Raw genomic sequence first — 18,155 nt, forward strand, 5'->3', positions numbered from 1 at the left:
CAGACAAAGAAGTAAATTCAATTTAGACTCCAACTGTTGTAGGTCACAGTTGGCAGTCTAAAGGTGCATCTAAAAAAAATTTATTAGAATAATATTTTTTCTAATTGGTCTAATGTTTTGAGATGTTGGATTTGTAGATTACATTATGTTAGCCAGAAGCATCAAAATGTAAACAAATAAACATTTATACAATCTGTCCAAAATAAACCCCACCATTTTGATGAAATAAATATACAAAGCCAGAGAAGTGTGGAAGCTTGCACTTTATTGGAAAAAATCAAAACAAACAAAATATAATCTGCAAAGGACAATGCAGCAAAAAGATGCTCCGGGTAATGAATGAAGGGCCACTTCAATGTTCAGACCATCCTCCAGTGACTGGCAGGATTAAGTTTTATATACACAAAGCACCGATCAACAGTGCTCTATTCACCTGCACTAGACTGGCCTCGCCCTCCCCATGTCACCCACACCCAATGCCTCTACCCATACTCCCACATTGTCCTCACTAAGTCCCAGTGCTCGCCTATGGAAACATGATCTGAGCATGAAAGGGACCCTACTACACATTCAAGTTGAAAAAGGCTCTGTTTTTTGTTTAAATCTAAGAAGAAATGGCATGCCAAAAAGCGTCAAAAGCAGAAAAATGCAAGATACCTTTTTTTTTCAATGCGATGCTGCCTCAAATCACAAAATGTAGTGCTTTTGCCGATGTGAAAAATTTTCCCCATGCCAAATTTTTTTTTTGTAGAAATCGAACCCCACCAATTTGTTGATGTTGTTCATGAATCGTCCACACACACACACCCACCCTCACTGTGAGCCCGCAAGCCACACATACAGTAACTGTACTAGGCCAGTCATGCGAGTACAGAGAATATTTAATGCTCCCCCAACAGCAAAACATGTCTTTTCTTTTAAACTTTATATTAAGTTATTTATTTTATTTTAAAAATCATCTCAATCACTCAAAATCCAAATTCTACAATCAATCATACGTATGTATAAACCTGAAGACCTTCCACAAAGAGAAGGCCGGTGACTAGACACATTGACTTTCTCTCTCTTTAAAAGGTAATCATAAATAAATACAAATAATACACAAGGAATGTCTACTGCAAACAATACATGAACAAAGAAAGAAACCAAGGCTATATAAGGAGGAGGTTGTAAATGGTTTTCCTAATGCTTGGAGAAGGTAATAATCGTGATTGATAATCAAAGGGGAAGTGACTGTGGCAGCCAAAACCTGGAGAAAGAGGACCCCAAAAAAAAAGGACAATTCCAACAGTGAGACAACCCAACTTGTTTTGTGTTTTTTTCCCCAGGTACATAAAAGAGAGATGTCAGAAAGCTCTTCTCCATTGGATGTTGTGTTTCTCTTAGTCCAGTTAGTATGGGCTGGTCCTTTGTTCCACATGGGTTTGATTGGCAGCACACACACACACACACACACACACACACACACACACACACACACACACACACACACACACACACACACACACACACACACACACACACACACACACACACACACACACACACACACACACACACACACACACACACACACACACACACACACACACACACACACACACACACACACACACACACACACACACACACACACACACACACACACACTCCTTCCTTTCCTTTCCATGACTTGACATGACTGGATGGGCACATTGTCCACTGTGATGCCTCTCTGAGTCTGCTCCCCCAGTCACCATGATTTGATTCAAGTCTTATGTCTTATGGGCCGTTCATTCTCAGAGAGAGAGAGAGAGAGAGAGACAGGTGAAGTTCATTGGAAGCAAAAGTGCTCCAGATATGTTGTGAATCATCTTCAATATTGGGAAAAGACTCTCCCCCACGCTCAGGTTACATAAACTGCATCTGGGGAGAAATACAAAAAACAAACAGTGTCAACTCTCTTTGTCGGAGCACAGAAAACAGTCATAGACCCAGCCATGCAGACTTTGGATGCGTCTACTATATAACACTATAGGCACAGTAATACATGAGCTAGAAGGCTCCAAGCAGGCAAAGAACACAAGTGTAATTCTTAGTTTGACACACCTCAGTGACACTAGTCGTGAGCTAATAGAGCGTTGGTCTCCTACAGAGCAAACGTACATTAACTAGGGATGGGCAGCAGGACATATTCAGATCGAGAGATTCCTAGAAAATAGATCCAGGACTCGTTTATCTATTATCTATTTTTTAGAACACAAAGCGAGTTCAAAACACTTATCCTAAGAAATAAAGGTATGAAATAGGCGGGTCACAATTTGCACTGAATGTCGAGCAAACCTTGTTGTTCAGTAAAAAAATAAAAATAAAAAATGAGTAAGTCCCCATTGCAACTGAAATGGCAGCAAATAAAATAAATAATACAATTTAAATGAATAAATCTCTAATTAACTCATCAAAGCAGTAGAAAGAGGTCTGAACCTAACCGCGTAAGGCTCTGTCTGTGTCTGTGACAACGTACTCATGACAGACTGCATCAACTAAGAAACCTTATCATCTGTTTTGAATAAAAACAGGCAGCACCTACTTGGACTTATTTTCCTGTAACACAAGCATGTCCATGAGTTTGGGACAAAGGCGAGAATGAACTCTCATTCAAATATATTTTGTCTGTTTTGTGTAAGTACACTAGTTAACCAATAGAGTTCATTTGAAACAATGACTACTCAAGGAATCGATCCCTCACGCCCATCTCTCACCTCAACTTAATCAATCCTTATTCAATAGGAGGCAAAGCATCTGACAGGACAGGGACCAAAAGCAGCTCCACTCAAACCAGGCTGAATGTGAATTATACATGCAAACTGTAGAGACACGCGCATGCACACACACACACACACACACACACACACACACACACACACACACACACACACACACACACACACACACACACACACACACACACACACACACACACACACACACACACACACACACACACACACACACACACACACACACACACACACACACACGAGGAGCTGTACCTAAAGATGCTCTATAAGAAATTGTGCAGAAAGAGCTGTGCAAAGGGCTCCGTCTCTGGAGCTGTGACAGTGGAGGGACTAGAGGTAGTTGACTGAGACACACAGGAGAGGACCAACACACAACAGGAGAGAAATGGACAGCCAATGATAAGAGAGGAATATAAACGCTATGCAGGAATAAAACGTATGCCTTACCGTCTTTTAGTAACGCACATAATGAAAAGACTGTATTGGAACATGAGTGTAACCAGTGACAGAGAAGTTGAAGATGATAACACAATACAGCATCATCACCTCTTTTGGACTCATGAGTCTAGTTCTCAATAAAATGTAGAGCAGATTTGACCCAAAATGAAATAAATGTGTCCTAAGTAAAGGTCAAATGCCTGATGTTCTGCCAATATCAGAAGTTGCTTTGTCTAGATCAACAGTTGGTGGTGATCATTCTGCAATAGGTACCATTAAACCAGTTCTGTATCGATTCATAAAAGTCTAATTTCATAGAAAAATGTCAGGCACGCTTTGCAACAGACGACTGCATTTAAAGCACAAACCTTCCCTTTACTGTAGTTTGATGATGATTGAAGCTCTATGCTACAGGTAGAAGTGGACACTCAGAGCTGAGGGGACTTTTTATTTCTAATGGGAGAATTGAACCCAAAGGTTGATGTGGTAGAGACAGGCTGGGTCATTGGGTTCACATGTAGAGAGAGTGTGCAGTATTTACCTGTGCACCTGGATTGGTGCCAAAGGGGTTGGCTGGCCTCATCCCCGGCTGGCTGTACATCATAGGGGGCTGTGACATCATCATGGAGCCCATGTGAGGAGGCTGATGGGACAGAGAAGAGAGGACACAGCATGGTGATCCTGCGCTTTTATTTTGAAGGACATAGGTCTCCCAGTAGTACAGTGCGCAGCCGGAAAAGTAACACCATTCTCGAGCATTTGTAAACATGACTAAGTGCAAATATGGCACAGAATACATACAATACGGATTGCCGTCCACAGAGGACAAAAAGGGTGTTGTGGGGGGCGAAGTACTGGCAAATGAAAGCATGAAGGTGTCAAAGGCATCCAACCGTTTGCCGTTTCATTTATTTATTTTGCATTTTTATTGTAATATTTCATACAGTTAAATGTATATTCTTGAAACTGGAAGAGCATCCATAACAAAAAAAAAAGAAAAGCATGTTGTACCTCATTTAATTTTGATGTTCAAACATTAAAGTCCAGACACTGGATGATATAAATACTGTTTGTGTTTTTGTTACTGCACAATGTGCTACAGCTTAATTCCAATAAGACAACTTCCTTACTGCTTGCTTGAATGCTTGCGGTCTCTGTATGTGTGTGTGTGTTTATCAGTGTGTGTGTGTGTGTGTGTGTGTGTGTGTTACAGTCCCAGCTGACTTACCATTGCATATGTCATCATGCCTGTCGGTGTGGTTGCAGGGAAGGCCATGACAGATGGTGCCTGAGGTGACAAAAAAAGAAAGAAAAGATGATTTCTTCTACAGAATCAGGACACAGCAATCCCCAACTCACATCCCATTTTATTATTAGAATAACAGTTTAAGTAAGAATTCTGCTGACATTTAACTACACTAAGAGGAAGGTTTAAAAATCTAGTCAGGAGGAATATCGTAACGTTTAGGATATTCCTGACTAGATAAAAGGCTTGAGAAAAAGTTTATTCAATACCAACTTTTTATAATAATAATAATTGAATTTCCAACCTCTGTTAACAGGCAGGAGGATTTCCTTATGGTAAGAGAGCAGTCACATGACAAAGATCACCTTGTTGGGACTTGCTAAGCTTGCTTCATTCAAACCTCAGTGCCCTACATGTCTGCATAGGTTTCATTGGTAGTCAAGAATGAAGCTGGAATGGAAGCGTGAAGCAGATGATGGCAAGATACTGACGAGGAGACAAGGACAGCAGGATTCAGCCAATATGTGGATTTATGAAGTTTTCTTTTTGGTTTGGAGTCGACAGCTAAATGATCACTATATATTTCAAAAAGCTTCCTGACATGTTTGCAGTGTTAACCACAAAAGATGGAGATGGAAAGAGGCTGAAAAACAGCATTCATGCCACAAGACACCGAAACGTTCCATGAAAAAATGTGTCAAATGCAAGAACAGCATTACCTCTAGACTTTAAAGGAATAGTCTAACATGTTTGTATTACTGGATCAAGACAAGGCGACAGAAACCGTTCCTTAAACTGTGCGAGCATTTCTAAGAAGAAATTGGCATCACGTTATGTTGCGCTCTATATTTTTTGTCATTTTAAAATGAAATAAATACTGCTGACCCACTGACATATTCACTGCGCAGTTTCCGTCCGATATGCATTTGATTCTAAAATGACAGAGTGTAAACAATATTGAGCGCAACATAACGTGGTTAATAAAATGTCCCAACAAGCGCACATGACGGTTAAGTGCGTGGTAAGTTTATCTTCTGACTTTCAGCTGAGGGAGGCTAACACTTCCCATTGACTACCAGTATTTGTGATAAGCTAATTAGCGATGAGCGACCATTGCCCATTTTTTTCTTCAAAAATGCACGCACAGTTAAAGGAACGTCTTCTGCCGCCCTGTCTTGAACCTGAGTGAGGCAACACAGACAAAAAAAAAAATCTTCAACTATTCCTTTCAGTCTTTCTGAATTTATCTTTCAAACGTGGAAAAGACAGAGGTAAAGGAAGGCAAAAAGGAGTGTGAGTTCTGAGTTCTGGGAGAAGAACTATGGCAGGTGCAAGAGCCCCACATAGGAGGAGATTAAAGAGAGGGGGAATAAAGGACTTGTCCAAAAGCCCCTGCAGGGACAACAAACCCAGATTTGTCTAAGGCCCTCACAGGAAAGATACATCTCATTAAGTATTCAGTCATTGGCTAGGGAGCCACCAGTGAGTCAGACGTGACGCTGGTGCCAAAATTGGATCTTCCACCACAGACTGTGTGCCTGTTTGGTTGAGACAGAGACACTCTCCCACCGTCTCTGGTTTGTTTGGAGGACATCTCACACTACCCTGCCCAGATATAAATAATGACATGATTAAGGCTTGTTTTTTTTTGCATCAAGTTAGGGGTGATTTTTTTAATGACAGATAGATGTTGTCTGTGTATTAGTGACCAACTCTTTGTTACTAGCTTCTGCAAACACTTTCTTTTGATCATCATTTGACAAACTTACCACACCATGATCACAACCAATCAGCCAGCAGTCAAAAGGTCAGTGTGTCAGATGCTCTTTTTGAATTTGTTTTAACAAAGTGAGACTACAGAATTGAATATTTAAAACCACAATAAAATAACAAAGCTACAGATCAAATATATCCTACAATAACAGTCATTACAATACTAATACTCAATATTAATAGACTTCCCGATCATGTGAAAATGTGGCCTGACAGGACAATGGCTATAAATGCTGTTGTCCGGGTTGAAAGTTACATTGAGTTATTTTTTATCTCTTCATGTCAGCACTGCCCATCTTAACATACAGTACAGTTATATTCCCCCCTATCAGTAAATGAAGGCGTCAGGTTTCACTATTTTGAGTCAGAGCAGTAGATAGGCCTGTTATTTGAAGACAGCCAGAGCTGGAGAAGTCATTTGTTATTCTTCTCCTTTTACAATGTACAAGAGTGAGTGTGTGTGTGTGTGTGTGTGTGTGTGTGTGTGTGTGTGTGTGTGTGTGTGTGTGTGTGTGTGTGTGTGTGTGTGTGTGTGTACACTTGGGTGGGAGCGAAACTGGTCCAGGTTGAATCATTTACTTGTTGGAATGTGGATCTCCTCAGTGGCCTATGGTTTGGTTGTTTCAGAGTGCAACAAAGAAGCCTTTCAACTATATTCTATGTCATTTCATTGTTCTGATTGGCATCTGCCTCTGATCATTCAAAATATTGACTTTCCATAACACCCATGGTGAAAGCAGAAAGTATTTAATTGCAGAATAAAAATAAATAATAAATAAATGAGCCAAAGCTCCAGACACACTGGCCTGTTGTTGAAACAAGCGTTCAATAGGACATCGTGAGCAGACATAGAAGGGTTGTGTTGAATAGAGTCAAGGCCACAAGCCAAGAAAGCATAGTAAATACACTACTCAGGAAAGACTGAAGGCCTTCTAGGAAAGCCTTAGCTCCACAATCACTTAACAACACACCTTGCCACTTGCCAGTCAGAGAAGAAAAGAACTGACAGTCAAAAAGAAGAGACTCCGTTTTAACAGTAACTTGATAAAGCTGGAGGAAATACTGTAGGTTCCAAACAAGCCTGTACTGAGCTACTCTGCCAATGACTACCTTGTCATTACCACACAGTAAGAATGAGAAGATATAAGGAGTTATTGCACATCTGTCGTGTTGGAGAGCATGTGAATATTTGGTTTAACCAACCATATAAAAGCATATTAAACCCCAAATTAAGTTGTGCTTGTATATTAAAAATCATGTTTCCATTAGTAACCCATTGTTTTACAACCAAGTAGCAGGGTGGTGCAAATAAAAGCTTGAGAAAAGGCTCAGATGCCAGGATCATGCTAGATCCTTCAGCCCCACCCTCTGTCTGGTCATTAAGAGGAGCATCACTAGGCAGGTGGTCTGATGCTCACAGAGCAGAGCGGCAGCTGCTGGGGAGGTTGTTGGGGGCAGCCCATGAATGATGCACCCTCCCTTCATTCACTGAACCATTCTGTCAACTGTGGCTAGGACAATGGGCTCTTCTATCCATTTAAATATACTGATGTTTTTTTAAAGCAATGTGTTAACAGTAAAAATATGTCTACAATAGCAATTTAATTGCTGTTTGTCCCAGAACTGAACTTGCCTGACAAACAGACCTTTAAGACAGTCTTAAATGTTGAAATGATCAGAAGCTACAAGTTTTCTGTTGAAGAAGCTCCTTTAGCTCAGTATTCAAAATGTTGGTAATTTGATCAAGTTGACTTTCTGTCGAGCCCAAACTTTCACCAACATAATCTGAGGTCTATGGAGGAGAGCCACCGCTCTAGAAGCAGACCTCTCCCAGCGGATCTGCTTTGTGCATGTTAAGTGGTTGTGGGATATTAAATGAGATGGGTACAGATAGGTTAAAGTCCTACCATGGGCGCAGGGTTCCAGGTGGCAGAAGGAGCCGTCTTGGGTTGCCAGTTGGTTCCACCGGTCAGCCTCTTCTCACCAGGCTGACTCCAGTGAAGATCGCTACAGGGATCAAGGAAAAGGGTTAGTGGTGTTTAGTATACAGGGATGAGAAGTTAAGTATTATTTAAGTGCACTTACTTCTTTGCTGTGCCGTTGCCAATTCCCAGATCTGTAAAGGACAGATTGCAAAGTTATGCACAGCCACACAAACAACACATCTAATTTATACAAGACATTAAATGAAACTAAAATCATGCTGTCTTGTGTTTACTTACTTAGACATTTGACACACACACACAGACACACACAATTCTTCTTTATTTATTGTATGTTTAAAGCTATAGTGCGTAACTTCTGTTGCGTCAATGAGCGATTCTGAGTCATTACAACAACACTGTCGGTGCATCTACATGAGGTAAGCCTTTGTTGATGGGGCATGGATTTTATTCCTTCTGCTGTACGTACAGGTTTTTGCTTAGCAGTAGTCAACTTCTAAAATATTTCCTGGGCGCTTCTTGGGATCTCCTGCACAAGTGTCAGGGGGCGACACCAGTTTGTAAAGGTTGCCATACTGAGAAATACAGAGAGAGTTTTGTGGAGTTGATAGGCTTAATCCACTTTCTGTCAACTTGTTTGGTGATGGCTTGAATGTAACCGACATTCATTAATTTAAAAAAAAAGTTTCACACTATATCTTTAAGGTGAAACAAATTTGACCTCATCTAAAACCCTGCTTATAGGACTATTAGATAGACAAACAGGGAACTTACTGCCGACAAGCTTGGCCAGGGAAGAGTCCAGGTCGTTGGACACCAGTTTGTGCGGCTGTTGGCCGTTGAGGCTCATGTCCTGACTGGGTGAAGACGTCACTGTGGGTTTGAGGATGCCACCTAAAACATCTTAATGAAAAGGGGGCGGGACAAAGGGAAAGGAAGGAACAGAGGTCGGGGGGGGGCCCAGAGAAGTTGAAGACACAATTCAAACAGACAATGACAAAGAAAAACACACAAAGACAAACACACCACGGTACAGAAAATACACACACGCACAAACACGTACACAGGACAGGGAGATCATGTTCAGCGTGGATGAGGCAGGAAGCAGGGCTCACAGAAAAAATAAGTCACTGAGCCAAGAGTGTGTGTGTGTGTGTGTGTGTGTGTGTGTGTGTGTGTGTGTGTGTGTGTGTGTGTGTGTGTGTGTGTGTGTGTGTGTGTGTGTCACGTCAACTCACCCAGTCATGCATATGCCATGCAACAAAAAGCCAAGGCCCCAGGGAGTGAGATAAACCCCAGGACAAGAGAGAAGAGAAAACAAAAAAATGCTGTGAGCAAATAATCGTGAGCAGCATAGCACTGAGTGAGGCGGTACAGTCCATGAGTGTGCAAGAGATACAAGGTGGTCATTTGTTCTTGCCAAACGAATGATGACACTTTGGTGAAATAACCACACACTTATGAGTCAAAGGGAGGTATACTGGTTAACCTCAATAGTACTGTGGTACTGTGAGTGACAGTGTTGTAATGTAAGACTAACTTCAATAATCACATTTAATGCGACTTCCTCCAAAATAAATATACGCTATGTAGCCTTATTTTAAATCTCAGTTTATTCACAGCAACCTTTAGAACACAGTGTAAGTTACAATAATAAAATAGACAAGGAATAATCTGAACGTGAGCACAGCAGAAATGATTCATAATGCCACAAAAAAACAAAACTCAATACAACAAAACAGCCTCATTGTGTGCAGCTGACCATGCTAAAAATAAACATTGTGATGACACATGAGGAGATGTTTTAAAAGAGGAGAAATATGGATGGCAGCTATCTGTGAGGCGTTTGGCTGATTGTTTCAGAAAGGGGCCAACTCCCCAATGAGTCACTGTTTTATGGTTATGTACGGAGAAGAAGCGTGTAAAAAACACTTTCTGGAATTAAAATGCTATGTTGCTTAATCTGCCAGGGATTCAGTTTTTACAAGTCCATATACCAGACACTGAAGCCAACAGTTATGTGAAATCGTCTGCCCGATTTCAATTGGGGCTGAGCACGCTGACGAAGAAGTAGCCAAATAATCAGCCGGAAAAAATCTGCGAAAAAAGGACCAACTCCAGAGCAAGATTGACTCACACTTTGTGCACTGATATTTAAATAAAAAGGCAAACATAACAGACATATGTCATATTAGGCTTTTACAACTGGCTAGTCATAGCACTGCATAGAGATATTCTCACTGAGACCATTGGAGAGCTTCCTTCCACCACACCATTACAGTTATGGGATCATTCCAAACAGATTTAAAAAGCAGGCTGGTTATTAAGTAAGACCATGCATTTACTGCTCTGTCACTTTTGCGCCATTTGTTAAAAAAATGTCTCCCTTATTCTTTGGTTCACATGACAACGGCCTTTATGAAGAAGCCATGGCAGCAACAACCTGGTGGCTTCCTAGAGAGATTATTCATTTTTTCATATTAATGAAAGCCACCTCTCAGCATTCATAGTTCACAAAAACCAAAACACAATTACAAACAAAGTCAGCTCTTCAATTGTCCATGGACTCAATCCATCGTGTAACCTGTCCCTAAGCCTTCTGGTGGCAGCAGAGTACATGGCGTCTGCTTGATACCAAAGGGCAATGGGAATAGAAAGTACCAGCATGTGTGAGTGTGTGGGAGTGCAACACTTACCTGAAGAATCCAGGTTGTTGGCATTGGTGTTGTTGCCAAATACTGAGTCAAAGTCGACGTTAAGGCCATGAGAGTTCTGTGGCTGCTGGGGCGTTGGAGAGCCGGTTGTAAACCCTGGTGAGGTAAGAAGAGAACTGTCAAATACTGATCCACATATGTATAGCCCAATAGCTCTGTGCTTCCTGCTTCTCTCCACCCAGAATGTCTGTCCAATGAATGAATGACCTCAGATCACGTGTGGTTTTGCTTCGTAATGCTGGTTCACTTGCAAAAGGGGCAATATGAAAGTGGACCACACCAAACAAAAACAATCTAAACTCTATTTGGTCTGGACCAAAGCAAGTGAACTAGCGGCCTTTCCCAATGTAAATGTATTAGCAATGCTCTCGCCATCCATTTCCGTTTGGGGTGAAAAAACTATTTCTCTATCACCGTGTGTTGATCTACCAAAAGCTATTCTACTTTAAATAAATAAACTTGTTAAGGGTATAAAGAGGTCTGATGATGCAATGTTGCCTTTTAAAATCAGCCATATTTTAGGGCAGCACCATGCTTTTACAAAGCGGTCCACTTGCCCTTGATCTTTACAACACTAAAGTGATATTTGGGGCAGTGGAGGGTCGTTATAATGTTATAGTTAATTGAAAATCTGGGGTTTTGGATTGTTGGACGGACACAATATGACATCACCTTGAACTGTAGCAATGATGGTCATTATCAATATATTAAATCAATAATAAAAAATAAACATTAGCTGCTTCCCTACACCACATAACCTGACATGTACCACCTGCGTTTTATATCACCAACACATTTTCCAATCAAATGTAGCTGTAGCTATTTTGAAAAAAATCACACTGTCCACGTGGCCATTTTCCCCCCATTTCTCAGGGGGACTTGTAACACCTGTAAATCAGCCTATGTCTGTGTACCTACCTCTGAATAGACCAGCTACAGCAGGGGAGTCAGATTGGAAGAGAGGGGTGCTGTTGTAAGGGCTTGGCCCACAGAAGGAGTCTGACACACAGCAAGAAAACCAGACGAAAGAGAGAGGAGGAGGAAAGAAGATTATGAAGATACAAATTCAGAAACAAAATAGAGCAGTGAAAGAGCGGCAGGCAGGCCAAGCAGCTGTGGGAAAGGCTTTTTTAAAAACAGGAAAAACAAAGATCAGGATTTGCAGGCCAAAGGGTGGAGGAGGAAGGCAGCACTCGTCATCACATGGCTAGACTAAATAAAGGGCAAAACAGCAGGGCAGCGCACACAACTACTGGCTACCCATAACACAATGGGCAAAACAATGCAGGATCACACCCATTGGGCTTGTTACGAAGCAGGGAGGGAGAGAGGCAGCATGTTCAGATTAAAGGAACGCTCTGATTACACCGATGGACACTGTGTAATCCCAGTTTACTCATGACAACCTCACACAAGCGTTACTCATCTCACTGCGCTCAGGTCAGCAAACTAGCAGTCAAGCAGTCACTACAGACAGTTGCCCGCCATAGTACCTGTGATAAAGGTCTCTATCTGTGCAGCAGTATCAAGATCAGAGGCCAGCGAAGAGCTCGAGTCAAAAAAGGGATTGTAATGATCTGAGAAAAAGAAGAAGATATGCTGAATATGAAGATGGACATGCATGTAATCAAGAGAGATTTAGGCCTTTGACACACAAACAGAAAAGACGAGAAAGCAAACAGAAAGATTACACAGCCTTCATCAAAGAATGTCGAGAGCTGAGAAAATACACATAAGAAACCTGGCCTGATAGTGGAAGGAAACAAATATTTGGAGTTCGGCAGTATGCCAGTTTTTGAATGCGTTTGAGATAAAGGTTCAAGAAACGCTCAAAGTTTGTTCTGACACCGCAACCCTAAACCACTTAAAGGTTATATAGTGTGCTTATTTTCAGGTTCCAAATCTTAATTTCAGTTTCTACTAGAATTAATATTATTGGTGTTAGCTTCAGGGGTATCTGAGGACGTGGCTTATCACAGGTGGAGGTAGAGTTAAGTTAGGTTGGTAATGAGGGGGCGTGGCTTCTCCCCTTATGACGTCATTAGGGGAGATACATCTGACACATTTTGAACACAGGTTTTTAGAACGCTGGAAGAAGAGGAAAAATAGAGGGTTGTTTTTTCCTCATACTTTGCGAGTCTCTAGTCACACCAGGGACCTATACTAGTGTTTAAAAACCATGAAAACGTGCATTATACATAATAGCCTTTAAGGCAGTAATCCATTTCTTCTGCTTTGTATTGTGTAGCTATTCACTCCATACCCATTTCAAATTGCAAAGTGAATTCACTGGACAGGATAACCATATGAGACATTAGAACAACACATGAGTATGTATCATGGACACAAAATGGAATCTAGACTAAAAGAAAAAGACAAGATGCAGCAAAACATTCCCACCGAACACTTCATGGCTAGGCGTCCTAGAGGACAGGCTGCCGGCGTCAGAGGACGCTGTGGACGGGTGGACAGCGTCCACAACAGGCAGAGTGAGGAAAGGGTTTGAGTTTGGAATGGCTTCCTCCACAGCTTCTGCAGCAGAGGTGAAAGGATCTGAGGGGTAGACCACAGGAGGACGAGGAAACACAAAGAAGCAACAGAGATATTATGGTGGACAGGATGGTGAGAAAAGTTATAGTGAGTTGAAGTCAGCCATTCTGGAGAATGTTTATTAAATTAACTTTTTTAGTCAAAATCAGTGAATATCTCCTAGACTACCTGTATGTATTGTGTGTGCACTATACACTGTGGAAAAACCCAGTGTTAATACACAGCCTAGGCTCTGTAAGCTGGTAAGTGAACAAAGGGCATAGCAACATGCCTGTTCACAGAGCCTAGGCTGTGTATTAACAGCAGATTTTTCTTCAGCGTACGGACAGGTAGCAAGTCATGAAGAGATATTCACTGATTGACAACAAGCATCCTCCAGAAAGGCTGACTCCACCTTTAAACAACAGCATGCAATGACGTGCAGTGGTGGTAATGCCAGTGATGCAGGTGATACAGATTCAAACAGTGTTTGTTTATGAGACACAGCTACAGGGTGACATCATGCACTCTGTTGTACGGGGCTAATGAGAAGCTTTATCACAACTGTTGACACAGTCCATAGGTCTTCATTATCAAGACGGTCAGAGTCCAGCACAGGGGAAGATATCCAAAGACATCTATGTGCTTACATTATAAAAGGCCATGAATGGTGTCTGTGTTAAGAGCCCGTCACTTCTTTGGGAAATCTTGCCTACCCGGTTTGACCCAAAATACAACAAGTGCAACCATGAACAATGTAACACTACAAGGCAGAATAGATACTATAATTAAGTAGCTTGACAAGTCCATTTACTAACAAGCCCTTCAACTTAAACTTGGTAGTTATTTGAATGAATGAGTGTGGACTTTGTGGCTTTTCTTGCTTCAGCTCTGCACAACACCAGCCATACAGCTTAAAGGTTTGTCAATATTCACATATATTCTAAAATCTATCTTAAACTGTACTTTTGGGTCTGTGCACTAATATCTTAAAATACATGGCAACCACTGCTGTCAATCTTATTATTTAGATACCTTTTATGAAACTTAAGCGAAAAGCACACAATATTTTAAAGAGATGTGAAATAAGGTCGCAACTAGGCAGGACAAATTGTCCAAGTCATATATAAATCATGCATCAATAAAATGAATCAATTCCATCGTGCGTTTAAAGGCCCAGTTATATGAAACTGGAAGCTCTGCCTCGAAATGTTCTTATATTAAAAATGTGTGACCATTTTGTATGTTTATTATTTTAGTTGAAAATCGGACACCCAAATGTTTTACTCTCCACCCGTGTGTAGGGCCAGTGGTTTATATTTAACAGGATACACTAACAGTTCAAAATGTGTGACAAACGCCTCACAAAAATATTAAATCATGGATAAAATCATTAAATATAGGTAGGTTCCAGAACACATTGTTCTTAAAAAGTAACCGTCTTGTATTCTCAGCTTGTCTTTAATTCTGTTCCTCTTTGTTCATATACTATTTATTTTGAATAACCATGCAGAAAAACCTCTAGCTTACAGAAGGTCTATACATTCTAAGAAAATGTGTATGTTTTCTGTGGGGTAGGTTTGAGATCTGTGTGTGAGAAAGTGGTGTGTATGTGTTGGTAACAGCGGTAGCAGTGTTGACTACAGTGTTGCCAAGAGGCGGGAGCTCTCACCTCCCCATGTGTTGTTGCTAGAGAGAGACAGGGGCTGCTGGAAGGACGGCTGCAGGTCCAGCAGGTCGTTGGCTGCCTTGGAATTGCTGCAGATAAACAAAAAGGCACGGAGGAGAAATCAGTCACTCATTGACAAAACATTAGGCTGCTATCAGCAACAAGACATGTGACGGAAGTTATGTCCTCAAAAATGTACATTCTTTTCTCTTTTTTAAAATTATTAATTTATTTTCTTTTTTTGTTGCATAAAATATATATATGTAAAATAATGTGTAGGATGCTGTAAATGTGAAGAATACAATTTCTTTTTTTCAACCTTTATTTATACAGGTAAATCCCATTGAGACCGGAGGCTCTTTTTCAAGGGAGACCTGTTCCCATTGACACAATACCATTCACACACACATTCATACACCGATAGCAGGCTAACTATTGAGATTCAAACGACGCAAGGTGGGTGAAGTGTCTTGCCCAAGGACACAACAACCATGACACAGGTGGCAGGGCGGGGTATCGAACCGCCAACCCTTTGATCATTGGCCAACCCGCTCTACCACCTGAGCCACAGCCGCCCCAAAAAACAGTGAGATCATTTTTGCTCCTACAATAACGTATATATTTAAAAATGTATGATTGAGTGAGTGAGAGGGTGAGAGACCTGTTGGTGGAGCTGGGTGTGGAGAAGAGGTCGATGGCAGGAGCTGAGTTAATGGCCCCGTCCACAGTGAAGACGGGGGAGCAGTCTGTGGTGGCTGCTCCAGGGTTCTTATGGAGCTCCATCAGACGCTGCTCCTGCAATCATTAGGAGGATAGTGTTAGCAACACACACGCAAACCTGTATCCAACTGCTCAGCAAGACAAAATCAAAGATTTTGTTTAAACAATTTGCATTAACTTAGCAGTTCACAGTAAGAGAGACAGGAAACCAGAACCGGGGATGTTGGAATTACATTGTATACATCTCACCACCGAAAAAAACATGCATAGCATATTCTAGTGAAGGTCCATATTCTTGTATTAAGACAATATTCCACATAAGGTGTTTACATGCACAGCAGCTATGGGGATATTCCCGGCTACGTCAATTAGCATATTCTGAATGAACCAGAGATGTGCACTAATATTAGAAGAAGCGCCATGACATTAGACGTCAGCATGTTCTTTTCCGGCAATAATTCCTGTCCTATTCGAGAGAAATGAACATTCTTTATGTAATAATGTCTATGTCTTGCTTTGCCAGACAAATGACACCTCGCTTGCCTCACAAACTGCGGCAAATGTTGATGAAAGCTGCAAAAACTTTGGTGGGAACTTTTAGTGTAATTAAGATGTATACATGCCTCAATAATGCGACTAAAATCGGAATAATCCACAATTCATGTTAATGTGAATATGAACTTATTCTGATTTAAGCTTGGAGAAACTTCTGTTTGGATGGCCATGTCTCAGTTGGAATAGGATCTTAACCGGGCCAATATCAGAATATTGATGTGCACGTAATCTCAGTCAGTGATGAGGAAATGAAGTATGCTATGCATTAATATGATCACTATAAGGGAGCCTAATTAATGACTTAATAATATGCACGACGTCCTTAAGGTTGAAAGTATAGCAAAATGCCACATGCTAGTGCACTAAGCTGAAAAGGAGAGTGACCAAAATGTACTTTTAGTGCTCTTAGGCGAGACTGCTCTTCCTCCAGCGCAACCTGTTTCTCCCTCTCATCCACTCTGGTGAAAGAGATGCCGGTGTTAGCCAGGGAGGAGACTGCGTTGGACAGGGTGCTGGCCCTGAATCGAGGGGGAAAAGGTGGAAAAAAAAGGGAAAACAGAAAAAAAGTTTGAATATATACTTTTACAACATGACTTTGGCTGACTCTATACTGCTCTGTACTGTCAAAGTTGACTTGTCCTACTGTGTTCTGAATTGTGCCATATTAAAAAGGTGAAGTCAGTGATTCTGGAGAATGGTGTCAAAATCATTGAATATCTCCTCACGATCCACTACCTGTGCATTGCGCTGAAAAAAAGAAATCCACTGTTAAATCACAGCCTAGGCTCTGTAAAACAGGCATGTTGCTAGCTACTGTGGGCCCCATTTGTTTAAATTCCCTTTGATTACATACCAGTTTACAGAGCCTAGGCTGTGTATTAAAACTGGGTTTTGTCTCAGTGCACACACAGTAAGGACAGGTAGCAGATCATGATGAGTTTCACTTTTTATTGACAAAGTGATTTTGAAAATAAGCATTCTCCAGAATATCTGAATCCACCTTTGATTAATAATATAACTTAAGTGCATTCCTTTAACCATTATCCATGCTGACTGATTTGAAAACATCTTCCATATCAGTTGAATACCATCAAGTTGCTGGAGCAAACAGGAGGCTGGGTGGCAGGGGGCCGGAGAGTGAGCACACCTACCTGCTGGCTGCGGTTGAGTCTTTGACTTTCTTTCCCTCTAGAGAGGCCAGGTGCTGCTCCAGAGCATCCAACAAGCTGCTGGGGGCCTACAGTGAATGGCATCCATACATATTAGCTTTCAAAGGCTGAGGGAAGCCCAATACAAAATGTCTTCACAAGAAAAGAAAAAAGGAAAAAAAAAAACATTGAAGCATGCCAAGTGGTTGCCAAGAGTCCACAAACAGAGCCAATCTCAAACACAGAGACAGAGAGAGAAAAAGGTTCAGATACTTACACACACTGTAAACTGAAAGTGCAGAGATAGAAGGGAGGGAAAGATACAGAAAATAAAGGTGGTAACAGTCAAGATATTGAGAAACACTTTGGGCTGAAACTTTTACTTGAAAGTAACGTTTTTACTTCAGAGCCTCCAAATAAGTGTATGTTTGTACATAATGCAGCACTGTCTACAATATGGACCTATCATATCATACATTAACACCCTGGATTCACACCTTTATTTGCTGTATAATGTGCAAGGTCAGGAGAGGGTGTGAGTTGGAACGTGTTTGTAAGTGCGATAGTGGGGCACATGCATTGACTGTCCAGTACTGCACTTTGGTGTTTAAGGTGTTAGGCCTGAAACTGCAGGGGAGGT

At 41.3% G+C, this 18,155-nt stretch overlaps 1 protein-coding gene across 7 annotated transcripts in view; it reads right to left on the bottom strand.

The window, feature by feature from the left end:
• Positions 1-245: 245 nt before the first annotated feature.
• picalma (phosphatidylinositol binding clathrin assembly protein a) overlaps positions 246-18,155 on the bottom strand; it is a 30,236-nt gene continuing 12,326 nt past the window's right edge. Inside the window, exons 10-21 of one of the 7 annotated variants that reach the window (XM_080041134.1) lie at positions 17,519-17,604; positions 16,762-16,885; positions 15,754-15,887; positions 15,096-15,181; positions 13,295-13,426; positions 10,877-10,990; positions 8,955-9,083; positions 8,323-8,353; positions 8,145-8,244; positions 4,447-4,506; positions 3,760-3,861; positions 246-1,905 (exon numbers count right to left, since the gene is read on the bottom strand). In XM_080041134.1, the coding sequence (XP_079897260.1) occupies positions 1,891-1,905; positions 3,760-3,861; positions 4,447-4,506; positions 8,145-8,244; positions 8,323-8,353; positions 8,955-9,083; positions 10,877-10,990; positions 13,295-13,426; positions 15,096-15,181; positions 15,754-15,887; positions 16,762-16,885; positions 17,519-17,604 (1,113 nt within the window). In that variant the 3' untranslated portion in view covers positions 246-1,890. Of the gene's footprint in view, positions 1,906-3,759; positions 3,862-4,446; positions 4,507-8,144; positions 8,245-8,322; positions 8,354-8,954; positions 9,084-10,876; positions 10,991-13,294; positions 13,448-15,095; positions 15,182-15,753; positions 15,888-16,761; positions 16,886-17,518; positions 17,605-18,155 lie in introns of all 7 variants that reach the window. The other 6 variants (XM_080041135.1, XM_080041133.1, XM_080041132.1 and 3 more) reach the window with 6 other exon arrangements.

The sequence above is a fragment of the Ammodytes marinus genome (assembly GCF_949987685.1).
Source record: "Ammodytes marinus genome assembly, chromosome: 14".
Lineage (NCBI taxonomy): Eukaryota > Metazoa > Chordata > Actinopteri > Uranoscopiformes > Ammodytidae > Ammodytes > Ammodytes marinus.